The following is a 20,582-nucleotide window of genomic DNA, read 5'->3' on the forward strand; positions in this document are numbered from 1 at the left end:
TTATGGTGAGGTTGGTCAGCCATGAGGTGTGGCGTTATGGTGAGGTTGGTCAGCCATGAGGTGTGGCGTTATGGTGAGGTTGGTCAGCCATGAGGTGTGGCGTTATGGTGAGGTTGGTCAGCCATGAGGTGTGGTGTTATGGTGAGGTTGGTCAGCCATGAGGTGTGGTGTTATGGTGAGGTTGGTCAGCCATGAGGTGTGGTGTTATGGTGAGGTTGGTCAGCCATGAGGTGTGGTGTTATGGTGAGGTTGGTCAGCCATAAGGTGTGGTGTTATGGTGAGGTTGGTCAGCCATGAGGTGTGGTGTTATGGTGAGGTTGGTCAGCCATGAGGTGTGGTGTTATGGTGAGGTTGGTCAGCCATGAGGTGTGGTTCCCATGAACAGGCTAGGTCCTGGTTCCTGGTTGTATATCTGACAGAGCACGGCACAGGGTGACACAGGGTGACACAGTGTCTGTGGAAGTGGGTCAGCCCCTCTAATGTGATTAGCAGGATAATAGAGAATCTAATCAGCCTCCTGTGAGTGTGAGTAGCGCAATGTGAATCACTCCTCTATTTACTAGTGTAATATGTACTGCACCTCCTCTGTGACTGTTGTGTGACATTTAGCAGTTTTGGGTGTAAATAGAAGTTATCCCATTCCTCTCTCTTTCTCCTAGTAGGTGGGTATAGGGGGTTCTCCTAGTAGGTGGGTATAGGGAGTTCTCCTAGTAGGTGGGTATAGGGAGCTATCCTAGTAGGTGGGTATAGGGAGTTCTCCTAGTAGGTGGGTATGGGGAGTTCTCCTAGTAGGTGGGTATAGGGAGTTCTCCTAGTAGGTGGGTACAGGGTTTTTTCCTAGTAGGTGGGTATAGGGGGTTCTCCTAGTAGGTGGGTATAGGGGGTTCTCCTGTAGGTGGGTATAGGGAGTTCTCCTAGTAGGTGGGTATAGGGGGTTTTCCTATTAGGTGGGTATAGGGGGTTCTCCTAGTAGGTGGGTATAGGGGGTTTTCCTAGTAGGTGGGTATAGGGGGTTCTCCTAGTAGGTGGGTATAGGGAGTTCTCCTAGTAGGTGGGTATAGGGGGTTCTCCTAGTAGGTGGGTATAGGGGGTTCTCCTAGTAGGTGGGTATAGGGGGTTTTCCTAGTAGGTGGGTATAGGGGGTTCTCCTAGTAGGTGGGTATAGGGAGTTCTCCTAGTAGGTGGGTATAGGGTGTTCTCCTAGTAGGTGGGTATAGGGGGTTCTCCTAGTAGGTGGGTATAGGGGGTTCTCCAAGTAGGTGGGTATAGGGAGTTCTCCTAGTAGGTGGGTATAGGGGGTTCTCCTAGTAGGTGGGTATAGGGGGTTCTCCTAGTAGGTGGGTATAGGGGGTTCTCCTAGTAGGTGGGTATAGGGGGTTCTCCTAGTAGGTGGGTATAGGGGGTTCTCCTAGTAGGTGGGTATAGGGGGTTCTCCTAGTAGGTGGGTATAGGGAGTTCTCCTAGTAGGTGGGTATAGGGAGTTCTCCTAGTAGGTGGGTATAGGGGGTTCTACTAGTAGGTGGGTATAGGGGGTTCTCCTAGTAGGTGGGTATAGGGGGTTCTCCTAGTAGGTGGGTATAGGGGGTTCTCCTAGTAGGTGGGTATAGGGAGTTCTCCTAGTAGGTGGGTATAGGGGGTTCTCCTAGTAGGTGGGTATAGGGGGTTCTCCTAGTAGGTGGGTATAGGGGGTTCTCCAAGTAGGTGGGTACAGGGGGTTCTCCACGTTGGTGGGTATAGGGGGTTCTCCTAGTAGGTGGGTATAGGGGGTTCTCCTAGTAGGTGGGTATAGGGAGTTCTCCTAGTAGGTGGGTATAGGGGGTTCTCCTAGTAGGTGGGTATAGGGGGTTCTCCTAGTAGGTGGGTATAGGGAGTTCTCCTAGTAGGTGGGTATAGGGAGTTCTCCTAGTAGGTGGGTATAGGGGGTTCTCCTAGTAGGTGGGTATAGGGGGTTCTCCTAGTAGGTGGGTATAGGGGGTTTTCCTAGTAGGTGGGTATAGGGGGTTCTCCTAGTAGGTGGGTATAGGGAGTTCTCCTAGTAGGTGGGTATAGGGGGTTCTCCTAGTAGGTGGGTATAGGGGGTTCTCCTAGTAGGTGGGTATAGGGGGTTCTCCAAGTAGGTGGGTATAGGGAGTTCTCCTAGTAGGTGGGTATAGGGGGTTCTCCTAGTAGGTGGGTATAGGGGGTTCTCCTAGTAGGTGGGTATAGGGGGTTCTCCTAGTAGGTGGGTATAGGGGGTTCTCCTAGTAGGTGGGTATAGGGGGTTCTCCTAGTAGGTGGGTATAGGGGGTTCTCCTAGTAGGTGGGTATAGGGAGTTATCCTAGTAGGTGGGTATAGGGAGTTCTCCTAGTAGGTGGGTATAGGGGGTTCTACTAGTAGGTGGGTATAGGGGGTTCTCCTAGTAGGTGGGTATAGGGGGTTCTCCTAGTAGGTGGGTATAGGGGGTTCTCCTAGTAGGTGGGTATAGGGAGTTCTCCTAGTAGGTGGGTATAGGGGGTTCTCCTAGTAGGTGGGTATAGGGGGTTCTCCTAGTAGGTGGGTATAGGGGGTTCTCCAAGTAGGTGGGTACAGGGGGTTCTCCACGTTGGTGGGTATAGGGGGTTCTCCTAGTAGGTGGGTATAGGGGGTTCTCCTAGTAGGTGGGTATAGGGAGTTCTCCTAGTAGGTGGGTATAGGGGGTTCTCCTAGTAGGTGGGTATAGGGGGTTCTCCTAGTAGGTGGGTATAGGGAGTTCTCCTAGTAGGTGGGTATAGGGGGTTCTCCTAGTAGGTGGGTATAGGGGGTTCTCCTAGTAGGTGGGTATAGGGTTTTTTCCTAGTAGGTGGGTATAGGGGGTTCTCCTAGTAGGTGGGTATAGAGGATCAGTGTTCTGGGAAAGTATCATTATTATAGTGTTTTGGTCTGACGTTTAGTTTCAAGGTCCGGTGTTATGTCATTTCTCTCTGTGTGTGTGTGTGTGTGTGTGTGTGTGTGTGTGTGTGTGTGTGTGTGTGTGTGTGTGTGTGTGTGTGTGTGCGTGTGCGTGTGTGTTTCCTAACACTGCGGGTTCTGAATCAGGTTTGTTTAAGAGAGTGGCGATCACATCCAGCTCTGTGAAAAAACCTATTGTTCTCTGCTGGAAAAAGACAGTGGTATAAAGTACATAAGTAAAACTTTGAAGTACTACTTAAGTAGTTTTTTGGAGTATCTGTACTTTACTGTTTATATTTTTGACAACTTTTACTTCACTTCATTCCTAAAGAAAATAATACTTTTTACTCCATATTTTTTCCCTGACACTCAAAAGTACTCGTTACATTTTGAATGCTTAGCAGGACAGGAAAATGGTCCAATTTACACATTTATCAAGAGAACGTTCCTGCTCATTCCCCTTGCCTCTGATTTGGAGGACTCATAAACACAAATGATTCATTTGTAAGCTATGTCTGTGTTGAAGTGCGACCCTGACTATCCGTAAATGAAAAAAAAACAAGAAAATGGTGCCATCTGGTTTGCTTAATATAAGGAATTCAAAATGATTTATACTTTTACTTTTGATACTTAAGCATATTTTTGAAATTACATTTACTTTTCATACTGAAGTATATTTAAAATCAAATACTTTTTTACTTTTACTCAATTAGTATTTTACTGGGTGACTTTCACTTTTACTTGAGTCAATTTCTGTTAAGATATCTATACTTTTACTGATGTATGACAACTGGGTACTTTTCCCACCTCTGGACAAAGAAAGAAAGAGAGAGGGAGTAGAGAGGTAGTGAGTGAGTGGGAGAAAGGGAGGCATGGAGGGGGGAAGGGCAGTAGGCTGTTACTTCCACTGCCATGCCAGCACTGCATGCAAATCACACTGCACAAACAAGTACACAGGAGCAAGGGTCACAGCACTGTTCTTCAGAGAGAGAGAGAGAGAGAGAGAGAGAGAGACTCTCTACTCACAGTGTTTACACAAGGCCAGAAAAACACACACTGTGTGTGTAAACTTAGTGTGTGTGTTTGTTTGTAAGTGCTTGTTTGTTTGGCTGGTCTGTTTTTGTCAGTTTTTCTGTGTTTTATGTTTCTCTTAGAGTGCTGTCTGTATGCTTAGGGGTGTGTTGTATTTTCTGTGCTTCTGTATGTTTTCAACGTGTGTGTCAGTGTTGGTATGGGTCAGTGTTTGTCGTCATTGGAGACTGTACTCTGTCAGCTGAATAGTGCTAAACGTTGCTCTGTTTTCCCTCTGCCACGTCATTGTCTCCCAGCTGACGAGCACACTCACGCACACATACGTACACATCATTTTCAATGGAAGAGATAACAAGAGCATAGTGGGACAAAAAAAGGAATGCATTTTTAAGTCTGTGTGTGGGATTTGCTTGTAGATAATATGGCAACCTAATTAACCAAACCACACCCCTCTCTGTTTCTCTTTCTCTCCATTCAGACTGAAATCTGATGGGACCACCCCCCCTCCTATTATCCCTGTTCCTCTCTCTCTCTCTCTCTCTCTCTCTCTCTCTCTCTCTCTCTCTCTCTCTCTCTCTCTCTCTCTCTCTCTCTCTCTCTCTCTGTCTCTCTGTCTCTCTGTCTCTCTGTCTCTCTGTCTCTCTCTCTCTCTCTCTCTCTCTCTCTCTCTCTCTCTCTCTCTCTCTCTCTCTCTCTCTCCTGGCTGTGAAAGATGGATAACGCTGCAGCCTGGTGACGAGGTCGCCACGCCGACAGCTGGACCATGTGCTGCAGTAGACAAACTTTAACCTCCACCATCCCCTCCCCTAGGGGTCAACAGGGCCGCCGTCATCACGACAATGTGGACACTTGACCCCCTCTCCCCCAAGTCTCCTATCTTCACTCCCCCCTCGCGGCACCCAGACATTGAGGGGCCGTCGCTGCTGCTATCTAGACAAATAAAAAGAATGTTTCTTCAAAGATTATCTATGTACATTCAAAGTTACTTCTGCAACATTATATTATTACTAATACTATTATTATCATTATCATTATTGTTATTGTTATTATTATTCCACTGGTTACCGTTTGGCTTTGCCTGACAGGGCCAGTTAACCTCACCTTGAACCAAACCTCAAGATATGCGAAACACACGTTATACATACTTACACATGTTTATTTATTTATATGTGTGCACTTAGTGGTGCATGTGTGTGTGTGGATGTGTACACTGAATTTGTACTGAAGAGAGGTGGCATTTTACGAATATATTCAACAACGTAGTGAGTTAGCAGTTGCTTAAAACCCCTACCTCAGAGCAAACCAGGTTAGTACTTATTTACACACCAGAAATATATATCGAGATATATTTATTTATTTTCAGAGGTGAATGTTTTTATGAACACCAATCCAAAGCCTTACTACTCTCCTGTCCGCAGTTTCTGACGGACGTTTAGTTTGGACCTATAAACACACAGAAAATCAAAGACTTAAATCCATTGCCATGGAGACGGAATGTTTGTCTGAGCAGCTGGAGAGGCAGAAATGTCTGTCTGACCTCTTTCCCTCTGCAATCAAAGATTATTGAGATTATTACAGTTCGTTGACATATAGTTACTATATATTAATATGCCATAGTAATATATTTATCATTGCGTACAAAGCTGACGAGAAGAAGCTGTTCGTCATTATTCAACACTTTAGTTAAAGCCAGGAGAATGGGATCCAGGAGGAGTTTCCTGGAGTAGGACACACACATCATCATAATCATACACACATCCGCATGTCCCAGTTTGACCTGGGCTGGTGGTCTGTTGTTAATGCCTAGAACACCATCATTGAGACAAAGCCTTCATATACTTTAACAGATTACCTAGTTCACTCACAACGACCCACCTGTGACACGTTATTCTCACCTGATGCCTCAGCACGGCGCCTGTGGTTAGCTGCGATAGGCTATTTGGCACAGAGGTGTGCTGTGATTGGGCTGTTGGGCAGACTCATGACTGGTTTTCAGAGAGGTTTTGACATGCTTGAAGCCATGGCTGCAGCTTTGGGCTGTGAGACAGTAAGTAAAGAGGAGACACAGCAGAGCTAATGCTGCACGGTCTTGCACTTACAAACTGCCTAGATTGTAAACACAAGACACTTGAATGTAGTCTATTCCATGTTCTCCTCATGGGGAACGTAACCACCTTGACAACGAGAAGAAATACCACAACAATAATATCTACTACAACTGCTACAACCTGCAGAATAAGACAAAAGAAACAGGCAGAAACGTAATGAACACAAAACGGAGTAAGGACGAAGAGTGTCGCTTACTTTGTCAGTTCATTGGTACTCAACGTTCGCCTATATACTGTAAAAATGTATAAATACAGAGAATACAATTGAGCGCAAGCTGAACCTTTTGTTTGAGAGAAATTTTAAGTTAAAGATGATAAATTATGTTTGTACTGTTTATGTGTTTGGAATGAATTCCCAGAAACAATGAAAGCACTAATTATTAAGTTATATACAAGCAGCAATGTTTGGCCTGGATTTTAAAATTATTATTACAGGATGGTCTTGTGAAATGATTGCCTCTACAAGGACATTTTCTAATGCTGTAATTCCGAGAAATACTTTAAGAGAACAAATGATTCATTAATACTTGACATACAAGTTTATTCTTGCTACTTAGGTACATTTCACGAATGGCACATGCAATATTTACATTTTTAAGAAATGTGTTTATAGAGAGGTACCAAATGTATAATAATATGTTAATAATGTTTGTTAAACCTTAAAATATATAATTTTTTTGCTCTTTGTAATTTTTTTCTGCCAATTGATATAATGGAAAGTGTTCTGTTTGTTTTTGCTAATAGAGTGTATTGGTGATTTGACCAGTGTTTTTTTGCATTTGGATAGCGTTCCTGTTGGGTTTTTATTTAGCGTCTAAACATTAGGATGATATGACGACCTAGCTTAACTTGCTGTGTCTTCCATTGTAAATACTTCATATCTCATGACTTATTGAGATGCTACTAAGAGATGATCATTTAAACCTAGTGTAGTTGCCATGGCTTTGGACTGTATTGATTCTTTATAGACACATGCAATAAAGAATAACATTGTTTAAGAAAGCTAACGACTCTGTCTCCTCTCTTTCTCCACAAACAAGTGTGGAGTTTTTTTGGGGGGGATCTCTTATCTGAATGGAAGAAAGATGGAGCATCATCCGTCTCCACAGACACCAGATGTCTCAATTCATTTTTCAATAAATCAAATAAAAACCTCTCTCAGCTTGTCTTTTGTGTCTTAGCCACGCATATTCATCTGTTCCCTCTCTACTAGTCTCCCTCAATGAGTATTGTACTATGACTTCTTCCCATTGAACAACACCCCAGTGGCAACACTGAGAAGAATTCTTGAAGTATACAGGTGTGTCAAGCTTCTAGCGTCATACCCAAGAAGACTCAAGGCTGTAATCACTGCCAAAGGTGCGTCAACAAAGTACTGAGTAAAAGGTTTGAATACTTATGTAAATGTGATGTATATATATATATACATATATATATATATATATATATATATATATATATATATATATATATATATATATATATATATATATATATATATATATATATATTAATACATTTGCAGAAATGTAAAAAAAAATATCACATTTACCTAAGTATTCAGACTCTTTACTTAGTACCTTGTTGAAACACCTTTGGCAGTGATTACAGTGTTGAGTCTTCTTGGGTAGGACCCTACAAGCTTGGCACACCTGTATTTGGGGAGATTCTCCGATTCTTCTCTGCAGTTCCTCTCAAGCGCTGTCAGGTTGGATGAGGAGTGTTGCTGCACAGCTATTTTCAGGTCTCTCCAGAGAGAGACCTGTAATCCAAGATGGCGTAGCAGTGTAGGCGTGTTTTGCTTCGTCCTCTCGTGTATTTTTGTATTTTTCGTATTTTTTGTATATATATTTTTTTCTATCTCTTTTCGATTTTTAATTCGATTATACCTTCCGGTAACCTACCTCACCCAATGTGATACGGAATCGCTATTATTTTTTAACTTTTGAACACATTCTGGTACGAATACCCCATTCAAGAACCTCCAGTACCTAACCAGCTAATCAGCTACAAGCTATTTAGTCATTTTTAGCCACTGCTAGCAGCTTTTACCTTCTGCACAGACACCAGCCCTGTTATTAGCCAGGATATTACTCACCAATTTACCAGCATCGGACTGTCTCTCCACAACAACGCAGGATTCCTGCCGTAATCCCTGAGCCACTACTTCTGATCCTCACAGCTAGCTTGCAGCTAGCGCCACTGCCACGAAGCTAGCACCAGTTAGCAAACAAAATTCTACAATACCTCTTTCGCCATCTGGCTTGGATTCTCTGTCGACACGGCGCCCCGCCGCACCACCACGTCTGGTCTGCCGACGAATATCCCATCCGCTGTGCCCTCAACCGGCCTCCGTCTGAGCAGACCTCCTCCGTCTGAGCAGACCACCCCCGGGCTACTAACTTTAAACGCTGCGTGCTAGCATAGTGGCAGCTTCCCTGCTCCATCTACGGCTGCCCCCTGGACACTATGATCACTTGGCTACATAGCTGATGCCTGCTGGACTGTCCATTAATTCACGGTACTCCATTCTGTTTATTTGTGTTTTATCTGTCGGCTCTGTGCCTTAACTCAGGCTCTGTGTGTAGTTAATCTGACCCTCTCTGCCTAGTCATCGCCATTTTACCTTCTGTTGCTGTGTTAGCTGACTAGCTGCTGTTATCTCACCTGTTGTTTTAGCTAGCTCTCCCAATCAAGACCTGCAATTACTTTATGCCTTACTGTATGTCTCTCTCAAATATCAATATGCCTTGTATACTGTTGTTCAGGCTAGTTGTCATTGTTTTGGTTTGCAATGGAGCCCGTAGTTCCACTCCCTGTACCTCTGATACCTCCTTTGTCCCACCTCCCACACATGCGGTGACCTCACCCATTGAGACCAGCATGTCCAGAGATACAACCTCTCTTATCATCACCCAGTGCCTGGGCTTGCCTCCGCTGTACCCGTGCCCCACCATACCCCTGTCTGTACATTATGCCCAGAATTGGCTCATTCATCCCCCTCCTCTCCCCTGTAACTATTCCCCAGGTCTTTGCTGCAAATGAGAACCTGTTCTCAGTCAACTTACCTGGTAAAATAACGGTAAAATAAATAAAAATCTATTCTACCACGCCAATAAATCTGCTCCTTTTATTCCTTGTCCCCAACGCTCTAGGCCCTCATCCTACGGTGTGCCCTGGACACCATCTGTGAATTGATCGCCCCCCCCCATCTAGCTTCAGAGTTTGTTCTGTTAGGTGACCTAAACTGGGATATGCTTAACACCCCGGCAGTCCGACAATCTAAGCTAGATGCCCTCAATCTCACACAAATCATCAAGGAACCCACCAGGTACAACCCTAAATCCGTAAACATGGGCACCCTCATAGACATTATCCTGACCAACTTGCCCTCCAAATACACCTCTGCTGTCTTCAATCAAGATCTCAGCGATAACTGCCTCATTGCCTGTATCCGCTACGGGTCCGCGGTCAAACGACCACCCCTCATCACTGTCAAACGCTCCCTAAAACACTTCTGCGAGCAGGCCTTTCTAATCGACCTGGCCCGGGTACCCTGGAAGGATATTGACCTCATCCCGTCAGTTGAGGATGCCTGGTCATTCTTTAAAAGTTACTTCCTCACCATCTTAGACAAGCATGCTCCGTTCAAAAAATGCAGTACTAAGAACAGATATAGCCCTTGGTTCACTCCAGACCTGACTGCCCTCGACCAGCACAAAAACATCCTGTGGCGAACTGCAATAGCATCGAAGTGTCCCCGCGATATGCAACTGTTCAGGGAAGTCAGGAACCAATACACGCAGTCAGTCAGGAAAGCAAAGGCCAGCTTTTTCAAGCAGAAATTTGCATCCTGTAGCTCTAACTCCAAAAATGTATGGCATACTGTAAAGTCCATGGAGAACAAGAGCACCTCCTCCCAGCTGCCCACTGCACTGAGGCTAGGTAACACGGTCACCACCGATAAATCCGTGATAATCGAAAACTTCAACAAGCATTTCTCAATGGCTGGCCATGCCTTCCTCCTGGCGACTCCAACCTTGGCCAACAGCTCCGCCCCCCCTGCTGCTACTCGCCCAAGCCTCCCCAGCTTCTCCTTTACCCAAATCCAGATAGCAGATTTTCTGAAAGAGCTGCAAAACCTGGACCCATACAAATCAGCTGGGCTCGACAATCTGGACCCCCTATTTCTGAAACTGTCCGCCGCCATTGTCGCTTCCCCTATTACCAGCCTGTTCAACCTCTTCTTCGTATCATCTGAGAACCCCAAGGATTGGAAAGCTGCCGCGGTCATCCCCCTCTTCAAAGGGGGAGACACCCTGGACCCAAACTGTTACAGACCTATATCCATCCTGCCCTGCCTATCTAAGGTCTTCGAAAGCCAAGTCAACAAACAGATCACTGACCATCTCGAATCCCACCGTACCTTCTCCGCTGTGCAATCCGGTTTCCGATGGCTACACCCACCCGTAGCACGCGCTCCAGCAGGTGTATCTCACTGATCATCCCTAAAGCCAAAACCTCATTTGTCCGCCTTTCCTTCCAGTTCTCTGCTGCCTGCGACTGGAACGAATTGCAAAAATCTCTGAAGTTGGAGACTTTTATCTCCCTCAACAACTTTAAACATCTGCTATCTGAGCAGCTAACCGATCGCTGCAGCTGTACATAGTCCATCGGTATATAGCCCACCCAATTTACCTACCTCACCCCCATACTGTTTTTATTTATTTACTTTTCTGCTCTTTTGCACACCAGTATCTCTACTTGCACATGATCATCTGATGATTTATCACTCCAGTGTTAATCTGCTAAATTGTAATTATTCGATTTATTGCCTACCTCCTCATGCCTTTTGCACACATTGTATATAGATTCTCTTTTTTTCTACCATGTTATTGACTTGTTTATTGTTTACTCCATGTGTAACTCTGTGTTGTTGTCTGTTCACACTGCTATGCTTTATCTTGGCCAGGTCGCAGTTGCAAATGAGAACTTGTTTTCAACTAGCCTACCTGGTTAAATAAAGGTGAAATAAAAAATAAAAAAAATAAAATGTTCATTATGAGGTAATATGTGTAAATTGATGAGGGAAAAAAACAATTTAATCAATTTTAGAATAAGGCTGTAATGTAAGAACATGTGAAAAATGTAAAGGGGTCTGAATACTTTCTGAATGCTCTGTATATGTCACGAAGGCAAGGCATATGAATTAAAAGGATTTACAGAGCAAACAACACAATTATCACAACACATAGAGTAGGTTGTAATAGGGCCATGTTTTACTGGCTTGGCATCCTCAGTGACTTTACCCACGCACCACTACTGATGATTTGTTGCTTAATTGAACCATTTTTATAAAGTAAAAGTCCTGCGAAGAGACATTTGTATGCAATAATCTTGAGATGATTTGACTGTTTTATGCGGAAATAGTGCAGTGACATTTGCAGGCCCTGGCATAATATGCTGGGAATTGTTGATTTTGCCCCCAAAAATTGCAACCCTGGACGGACTGAGGGATTCTGAAGGGAGAGGTCCCACCTGGTCTCTCTTAACGAGGTCTCATCCATCACTCCTCTCCTCCCTCTCTCTCTCCATCTCTCCCTCTCTGCTCGTTAGGCCTAACTAAGCACACTAATTTATTCTATTAAATAATAAAACATCCAAAGTGTTCTCTATGGACGCACACACACCCTCACCCTCACCCTCACACAGACACCCACACACACACACACACACACACACACACACACACACACACACACACACACACGCACGCACGCACGCACGCACATGCGCGCACACACACACGCGCACACATGCACGCACGCACCAATGCACACACACTGTCATACTGTCATAATTACAAAATATTTCGTGAAAGGGTAGTACACTTTTCTGTTCATTTTAAGATTTGCAATTACATGCCAAAACTTTCCAAGTGTATACAATCAATTCAAATAAAAAATATCAGAATAGTTACTTCCAAACAGTAATTGAAATACCCTAAATAGTATTTGAACCCAGGTCTGGTGTGTGTGTTAAAAGGAAAGAGTATATGTGTGTGTTTGAGAGTGTGTACTAATGGTGGTGAGGGAGGGGGTTGGTTCCTGGGTGTGTGAGGGGAGAAATGTATCCTCTCCTCCTGGGAGGCATCAGCCATGCCACAGACTCTCACCATAACAACACAGGAAACGGGATGCTTCCGGGAGACAATCTGGGTCAGTGATCATACATTAGCAATCCTGTGTGTGTGTGTGTTGGGGAAGGTATGTGTGTTCTGAGTTGTACTGTTCTTGAGTATGTGATATTCCCACTAATAACCAGGCTTGTAGGCCATTTAACCATCTCCTTTCCCTCTCCCTCTACCTTCACCTTTACCTCTCCTCTCTCCTCTCTTCTCTCCCTCTGCCTCTCGCTGTCCCTCTCCCCTCTCTCTTCTCTTCTCCCTTCTGTCCTCCCTCTCCCTCTCCCTCTCTCCCCTGCCCTCTCGCTCTCCCCACTCCCTCTTGCTCTCCCTCTCGCTGTCCCTTTCCCCTCTCCACTGTCCTCTCTTTCCTCTCCCCTCTCTCTTCTCCCTTCTGTTCTCTCTCTCCCCTGCCTTCTCCCTCTCTCTCTCCTCTCCACCCCTATAGTCCATGTGGCCAGTCATGGTCCATTGGCATCGTCCCAGATCCATTACTGCCACTATGACAGAAGCATGAGGAAGAAAAAGGAATTAGGGAAGGAAAGCTTGTGTTTTGACCTGCCTCATCACCATGTACCTCAAACACGAACATACACTACACACACACATAAATACATGCCTCGTTAACACTCACCACCACACACATGCATACAGTATACACCTACAGCTCATTGCTACTCACCACCATGAATACCCACATGCACATACACGCACAAACACACACACACACACAACCACACACGCACTCATTGAGTAGGGTCCAGGTGGTGTTGTCCTGTTGCTGAGGGAGGGTGAGTAGGAGGCAAGGGGGCAAGGAGCAGGGCTAGGGGCAGGATGTCTGGGAGTCGTAGTTGTAACTCCAGCAGGACAGGACAGGGTTGTGGAAGTGTGGGACGTCGTGTTTTGGCTCTTGAAATGAGAACAGGGTCAGGAGAAACACAGGAAACATCTCTCTCTCTACTCAGTTTGATTTGGTTCTTTCTACTGTCCATCTCTTTCATCAGTTTCCCCTGTCCTCCATCTTTACCATGTCTCCTATTTTCTCCCTTTCATTGGGGAGATCACTTTGATCCCCGTCTTGCTTCATGACTGTGTTAGGTTGATTAAAACACCCGGCAGACAGTGTTGTAACTAACTAGCCTGTTGTTGAGATCCTCTCTGTAAGTTCTGGTGAAATGATGTGCTTGAGGAAACATGCTCTCTATCTGTTGTGTTTTAGACACGCCAAGACCTGACATACAGCAGATGTAAACACACACACGCACGCACGCACACCCCCACACGCACCCACGGTCTTGTACAGCTAACCTTGTGGGGACACACAATTAAGTCCCATACAAAATCCTATTTTCCTTAACCCCTAACCCTACGCGCGCGCGCACGCACGCACGCACGCACGCACGCACGCACGCACGCACACACACACACACACACACACACACACACACACACACACACACACACACATACATACACACACACACACACACACACACCTGCCAGGGATGAGTCACTCTTGGTGGGCTGGGTCGGGAGACAGAGCATGATATCATTGCATCCCTCACACTCCCTCTTCCTCGCACTCTCCTTTTTCATTCCATTTTGCTGCTCCTCCTTTCCCTCACTATCTCTCTCCTCTCGTCTTCTTCCCCCTTATTTCTTTCTCTCTCCATGTCCCCCTACGCTCTCTATCTCTTCTCTTCTTCTCTCTCCCCCACCAGTTGTTTTCCTGTCTTTGTTGTTCTTCTCTCTCTGATCAGAGGTGGGAAGGGGTGTGGCTGAGGTGAGCTCCATTCAGTTGTTGGCCAGGTGTGGGCGGGGCCACAGTCAACGTGACCGGCCGTGACTAGCATGAGAACCCTACCTGGAAAAACAGCTGGGAATGTATTGAGATGAAAAACAGGCTGACCAAAACACACAGACACACACAGATGGGACATCTTGACTCATTTCTCAGGAATCACAGGGCTTGGTGTCTGGGAAACACTTTATAAAGTCATAAATTGGTTGTTGTTATGAAATCAAACCCCACTTACGAGAAACACAGCATCGTAGGGAGATCTGGCAGGAATCTATCTTCACGTCTACATATTAGTCATTTAGCAGAAAATCTTATCCAGAGCAACTAGGGTTAAGTGCCTTGCTCAAGGGTACATCAACAGATTTTTTCACCTAGTCGGCTCAGGGATTCAAACCAACAACCTTTCGGTTTTTGGCCCAAAGCGCTTAACCACTCGGCTACCTGCAGCCCTACTTGCTATGCATTCATTACTACACTCTCCCTTTCTCTCTCTGTTTATTTCCTCATATATTTCCCTTCTTGCCCCTCACTCTTGTGTTCAGACAAGCCTGTGGAATGCCCTTCTGGGACATTTTATATAAGTCCCTCTTCCCTGTTTGTTCACCTTCAGACAGACACAGTTCCGACTCCATTCCAAGGCTCAGAACCACTGGACTGTGTGTGTGTGTGTGTGTGTGTGTGTGTGTGTGTGTGTGTGTGTGTGTGTGTGTGTGTGTGCGTGCGTGCGTGCGTGCGTGCGTGCGTGCATGTGTGTGTGTGTGGTCTCCGACCTCTCTCACAAGGAGTGGAGCGGGTCGAGAGTTTCAAGTTCGTTGGTGTCTATATCACCAACAAACTATCATGCTCCAAATAATAGACACCCACAGCTTCCCACAACAACATCCCCCCTCATACAGCTTCCCATAACAACAGCCCCCTCATACAGCTTATGATAACAACATCCCCCCTCATACAACATCCCCCTCATACAGCTTACCAAATCAACATCCCCCTGATACAGCTTCCCATAACAACAGTAAAAAGTAGGACTCAGACTCCATGTTTGATAACGCATGAGTGGCGTTAGATTGCTAGTTTGCCATAGGAAACACAATACAATATAGTTTATTATATTATATCCCAGGGAAAGGTCTGCGAGAGAGAGCATTCGAGAGAGAGAGGGAGAAAGAAATAAAAAGAGAGAGAGAGAGAGAAGAGAGAAAAGAGAGAGAAGAGAGAGAGAGGAGAGAGAAGAGAGAGAGAAGTGTGAAATAGAAAGAGAGAGAGAGAGAGAGCAAGAAGAGAGAGAGAGAAGAGAGAGAGTGAAGTGAGAAATAGAAAGAGAGAGAGAGAGAGAGAGAGAGAGAGAGAGAGAGAGAGAGAGAGAGAGAGAGAGAGAGAGAGAGAGAGAGAGAGAGAGAGAGAGAGAGAGAGAGAGAGAGAGAGAGAGAGAGAGAAAAAGAAAAAGAGAAGTAAGAAATCTTTCTTTTCCCTTTTGTACTTTAACCATTTGTTCATCGTTACAACACTGTATATATACATAATATAACATTTGTAATGTCTTTATTATTTTGGAACTTCTGTGAGTGTAATTTCTACTGTTCATTTGATTGTTTATTTCACTTTTGTATATTATCTACCTCACTTGCTTTGGCAATGTTAACATATGTTTCCCATGCCAATAAAGCCCTTTGAATTGAATAGAAAGCGAGAGAGAGAGAGAGAGAGAGAGAGAGAGAGAGAGAGAGAGAGAGAGAGAGAGAGAGAGAGAGAGAGAGAGAGAGAGAGAGAGAGAGAGAAGAGAGAGAGAGAAGAGAGAGAGAAAGATTTTGTTTTAGGTTAAGAAGCATCAATGGAAAGAAAAATTTGGTTTGTTTACTATATTCTCGAACGACACGATTATGCAACATTGTGAAACAGTGACACAAGAGGAAGTGCGTTCTGTGTGTGTGAGTGAGCGAGTGTGTGTTGTGTGAGAATGGATCTCTCAGCTGTTATCAAACAAAGTGTGTTCATACAGATAGGAAGTGCCATTTGAATAGGTGCTTGAAGTGAGAAAGATCAGTTTCAGAGGGCAGCACACAGTGTGTGTGTGTATTGCCTGGTTTGGGTACTTTTTAGGGCATGTCTGAGTATTTGTCACAGTATGCTCATGTTTGTGTGTTTGTGACAATGTTTTCCCGTGACGTTTGGTCAAGCAGCAAATGTACAAATATGGTTGAAGAATTCCTTCATTTCCATATTTGCATTCTTTCCTGTCAGATCTCTGGGAATCTTGTGGAATATCTCAGAAGCAGACTAAGTGAGAGAGACAGAAAGGAGATATGAGAGAGACAGAGAGAGAGGGCGAGAGAGAGATGGAGACAGGGAAAGAGAGAGAAAGAGGTAGGGGAGAAGGAGGGAGAGAGAAATCAAGTGTACTACGGTTCCTCCTCTATTTGTTCTCTTTTCTCCTCTCCATGATCTATTCCCTGGAGCTCATGCTTATCTCTCTCAGTCAGTGTGTGACGCATGAGAGCAGAACGGAGACATATACCAACCAGGTCACCCGTGATACAAGTCAGTATTCAACGTCTACTCATATCTGAGGACGTTGGGAAATGACGTGGAAACTAGGGGCTTGGGGCAACTAGGGGCAACAGTGGGTTACTAGGTTTCTGTTTTGGTGGGGATGGGGGTAAAGTACTGCCTCTGAATCCAAGGTTACAAGTTTGAATCAAGCGATATAAAGTTGTTTTGGATATTTTTTCTTCAGGATCGTTGGGTCCCCCACAGGACGGTGAAGCTAATGTAGACTAATGCGATTAGCATGAGGTTGTAAGTAACAAGAACATTTCCCAGGACATAGACATATCTGATATTGGCAGAAAGCTTAAATTCTTGTTAATCTTGTTCATTTTGTTCATCTGGTTAATTATTAAACCAATAAGGCACATTTGGGCAGTCTTGATACAAAATTTTGAACAAAAATACAATTGTTCATTGGATCAGTCTAAAACTTTGTACATACACTGCTGCCATTTAGTGACCAAAATCTAAATTGCACCTAGGCTGGAATAATACATTATGGCCTTTCTCTTGCATTTCAAAGATGATGGTACAAAAAAAAAGCAAAAACACAGTTGGTTTTCCATTTTGTATTTTCTTTTACCAGATATAATGTGTTATATTCTCCTACATTCATTTCACATTTCCACAAACTTCAAAGTGTTTCCTTTCAAAGAATATTCATATTCTTGCTTCAATGCCTGAGCTACAGGCGAAAATGAAAAAAGTGAAAATTGAAAAAAGGGGCGGATCCTTATTAAAGCCTATCCCAAACCTTAACCCTCACCATAACCATTCAGAATTAATACCATAACTTAAACTTCATGTTTGACGTTGGAGAAACATGGATGAACGTCTAATTCTGACGTGAGACTGTGAGAGCTGGAAGCCATATAGACCATGTTACCATGTACACCATGTTACCATGTACACCATGTTACCATATACACCATGTTACCATGTACACCACGTTACCATATAGACCATGTTACCATATACACCATGTTACCATATTGACCATGTTACCATGTACACCACGTTACCATATACACCATGTTACCATATAGACTATGTTACCATATACACCATGTTACCATATTGATCATGTTACCATGTACACCATGTTACCATATACACCATGTTACCATATAGACTATGTTACCATATACACCATGTTACCATATACACTATCTTACCATTTAGACCATGTTACCATGTACACCACGTTACCATATACACCATGTTACCATATACACCATGTTACCATATACACCATGTTACCATATACACCATGTTACCATATACACCATGTTACCATATTCACCATGTTACCATATACACCATGTTACCATATACACTATCTTACCATATACACCATGTTACCATATACACCATGTTACCATATACACCATGTTACCATATACACTATCTTACCGGTACATCCGGTACATCCGGTTTGGAGCGAGCGGTCGCATTTGCATTCGCTCTGCAGGTAGTATAACTTTTCATTTCATTTTCATTACATTTCATTACATTTCATTATAGTACAACGGTTTAATTTGTCTAACCTTAGCAATTTCTTCTTAGCTAGCTACTTAGCCGTCTGTGTATAAAAGATAATTGCGTAATTATCGTATTCCGTCGTCTATCGTAGTCCACACTGCTATCTGCCCAGCAGCTAGCAAACGTCCACCGTCTACCGAATAGTAGTATAAACTTTTCATTACATTTCATTATAGTACAACGGTCTGATTTTCATTTTCACTACAGTACAACGGTTTGATTTGTTTGATCTTAGCTAGCTACATAGCCGTCTTTGCATCAAACATAATTGTGTAGTTATTGAGGTTCGCCAGCCAGCTATTTTCGCCCTAACGTAACGCAACGTAGCCAACACTGCTAGCTAGCCAGCTTGCCACCGAATAGCAGCATTGTAGAAACGAGTGCATTACAACGGAACGACTTGATCAGTGTAGTGTTGGCTGACTACACAGTTGTCTTTGCTATCTTTGATTTGTATTTGTTCGATCTTAGCTAGCTACTTAGCTGGCTACATAGCCGTCTTTGTATCGGTGATAATTGTGTAGTTATCAAGGTTCGCTGAGGTTCGCTAGCCAGGTATTCTCGCCCTAACGTAACGTAACGTAACGTAGTCAACCCTGCTAGCTAGCCAGCTAGCCACCGATTAGCAGCACTGTAGAAACGATTACATTACAACGGAACGACTTGACTTGTGTAGTGTTAGCTAGCTACATAGTTTTCTTTGCTATCTTTTTATCTAAGATAATTGTGTAGCTTTGAGTAATTATCGGTTAGCTAGCCAGCTATTTTTCGCCTGCCGCGCTGCCGTCCTCCTACCTAGCCAACACTGCTAGCTAGCCAACTTCTACCGAATAGCAGCACTGTAGAAACTTACATTACAACGGAACGACTTGATTAGCGTAGTGTTAGCTAGTTGTCTTTGCTGTCCTTGTATCCATGATAATTGTGTAGTTTAGAGAAATTTAGTGAAATTGTCGAGGTTACCTAGCCAGCTTCACTTTCAACAACGTAGCCACTGCTAGCCAGGCTACTTCACCAGCCAGCAGTACTATATCATTTTAGTCAATAAGATCTTGTATTTTATTTTTATTTTTTTGCAACGTAAGCTTAACTTTCTGAACATTCGAGACGTGTAGCCCACTTGTCATTCTAATCTCCTTTGCATTAGCGTAGCCTCTTCTGTAGCCTGTCAACCATGTGTCTGTCTATCCCTGTTCTCTCCTCTCTGCACAGACCATACAAACGCTTCACACCGCGTGGCCGCGCCCACCCTAACCTGGTGGTCCCAGCCCGCACGACCCACGTGGAGTTCCAGGTCTCCGGTAGCCTCTGGAACTGCCGATCTGCGGCCAACAAGGCAGAGCTCATCTCAGCCTATGCGTCCCTCCAGTCCCTCGACTTCCTGGCACTGACGGAAACATGGCTCACCACAGATAACACTGCTACTCCTACTGCTCTCTCTTCGTCTGCCCACGTGTTCTCGCACACCCCGAGACCTTCTGGTCAGCGGGGTGGTGGCACCGGGATCCTCATCTCTCCCAAGTGGTCATTCTCTCTTTCTCCCCTTACCCATCTGTCTATCGCCTCCTTTGAATTCCATGCTGTCACAGTTACCAGCCCTTTCAAGCTTAACATCCTTATCATTTATCGCCCTCCAGGTTCCCTTGGAGAGTTCATCAATGAGCTTGATGCCTTGATAAGCTCCTTTCCTGAGGACGGCTCACCTCTCACAGTTCTGGGTGACTTTAACCTCCCCATGTCTACCTTTGACTCATTCCTCTCTGCCTCCTTCTTTCCACTCCTCTCCTCTTTTGACCTCACCCTCTCACCTTCCCCCCCTACTCACAAGGCAGGCAATACGCTTGACCTCATCTTTACTAGATGCTGTTCTTCCACTAACCTCATTGCAACTCCCCTCCAAGTCTCCGACCACTACCTTGTATCCTTTTCCCTCTCGCTCTCATCCAACACTTCCCACACTGCCCCTACTCGGATGGTATCGCGCCGTCCCAACCTCCGCTCTCTCTCCCCCGCTACTCTCTCCTCTTCCATCCTATCATCTCTTCCCTCTGCCCAAACCTTCTCCAACCTATCTCCTGATTCTGCCTCCTCAACCCTCCTCTCCTCCCTTTCTGCATCCTTTGACTCTCTATGTCCCCTATCCTCCAGGCCGGCTCGGTCCTCCCCTCCCGCTCCGTGGCTCGACGACTCATTGCGAGCTCACAGAACAGGGCTCCGGGCAGCCGAGCGGAAATGGAGGAAAACTCGCCTCCCTGCGGACCTGGCATCCTTTCACTCCCTCCTCTCTACATTTTCCTCTTCTGTCTCTGCTGCTAAAGCCACTTTCTACCACTCTAAATTCCAAGCATCTGCCTCTAACCCTAGGAAGCTCTTTGCCACCTTCTCCTCCCTCCTGAATCCTCCTCCCCCTCCCCCCCCCTCCTCCCTCTCTGCAGACGACTTCGTCAACCATTTTGAAAA

General features: G+C 44.9%; 1 protein-coding gene across 1 annotated transcript in view; it reads left to right on the top strand.

Moving 5' to 3' along the window:
• Positions 1–7,050, top strand: part of LOC129820804 (insulin receptor substrate 2-like) — a 26,045-nt gene extending 18,995 nt beyond the window's left edge. Inside the window, exon 2 of the mRNA XM_055877787.1 lies at positions 4,419–7,050. Coding sequence (XP_055733762.1) covers positions 4,419–4,423 — 5 coding nt within the window. The 3' untranslated portion in view covers positions 4,424–7,050. The remainder of the gene's footprint in view (positions 1–4,418) is intronic.
• The last annotated feature ends 13,532 nt before the right edge of the window (positions 7,051–20,582 follow it).

The sequence above is a fragment of the Salvelinus fontinalis genome, chromosome 23, assembly GCF_029448725.1.
Source record: "Salvelinus fontinalis isolate EN_2023a chromosome 23, ASM2944872v1, whole genome shotgun sequence".
In the NCBI taxonomy this organism is placed as follows: domain Eukaryota; kingdom Metazoa; phylum Chordata; class Actinopteri; order Salmoniformes; family Salmonidae; genus Salvelinus; species Salvelinus fontinalis.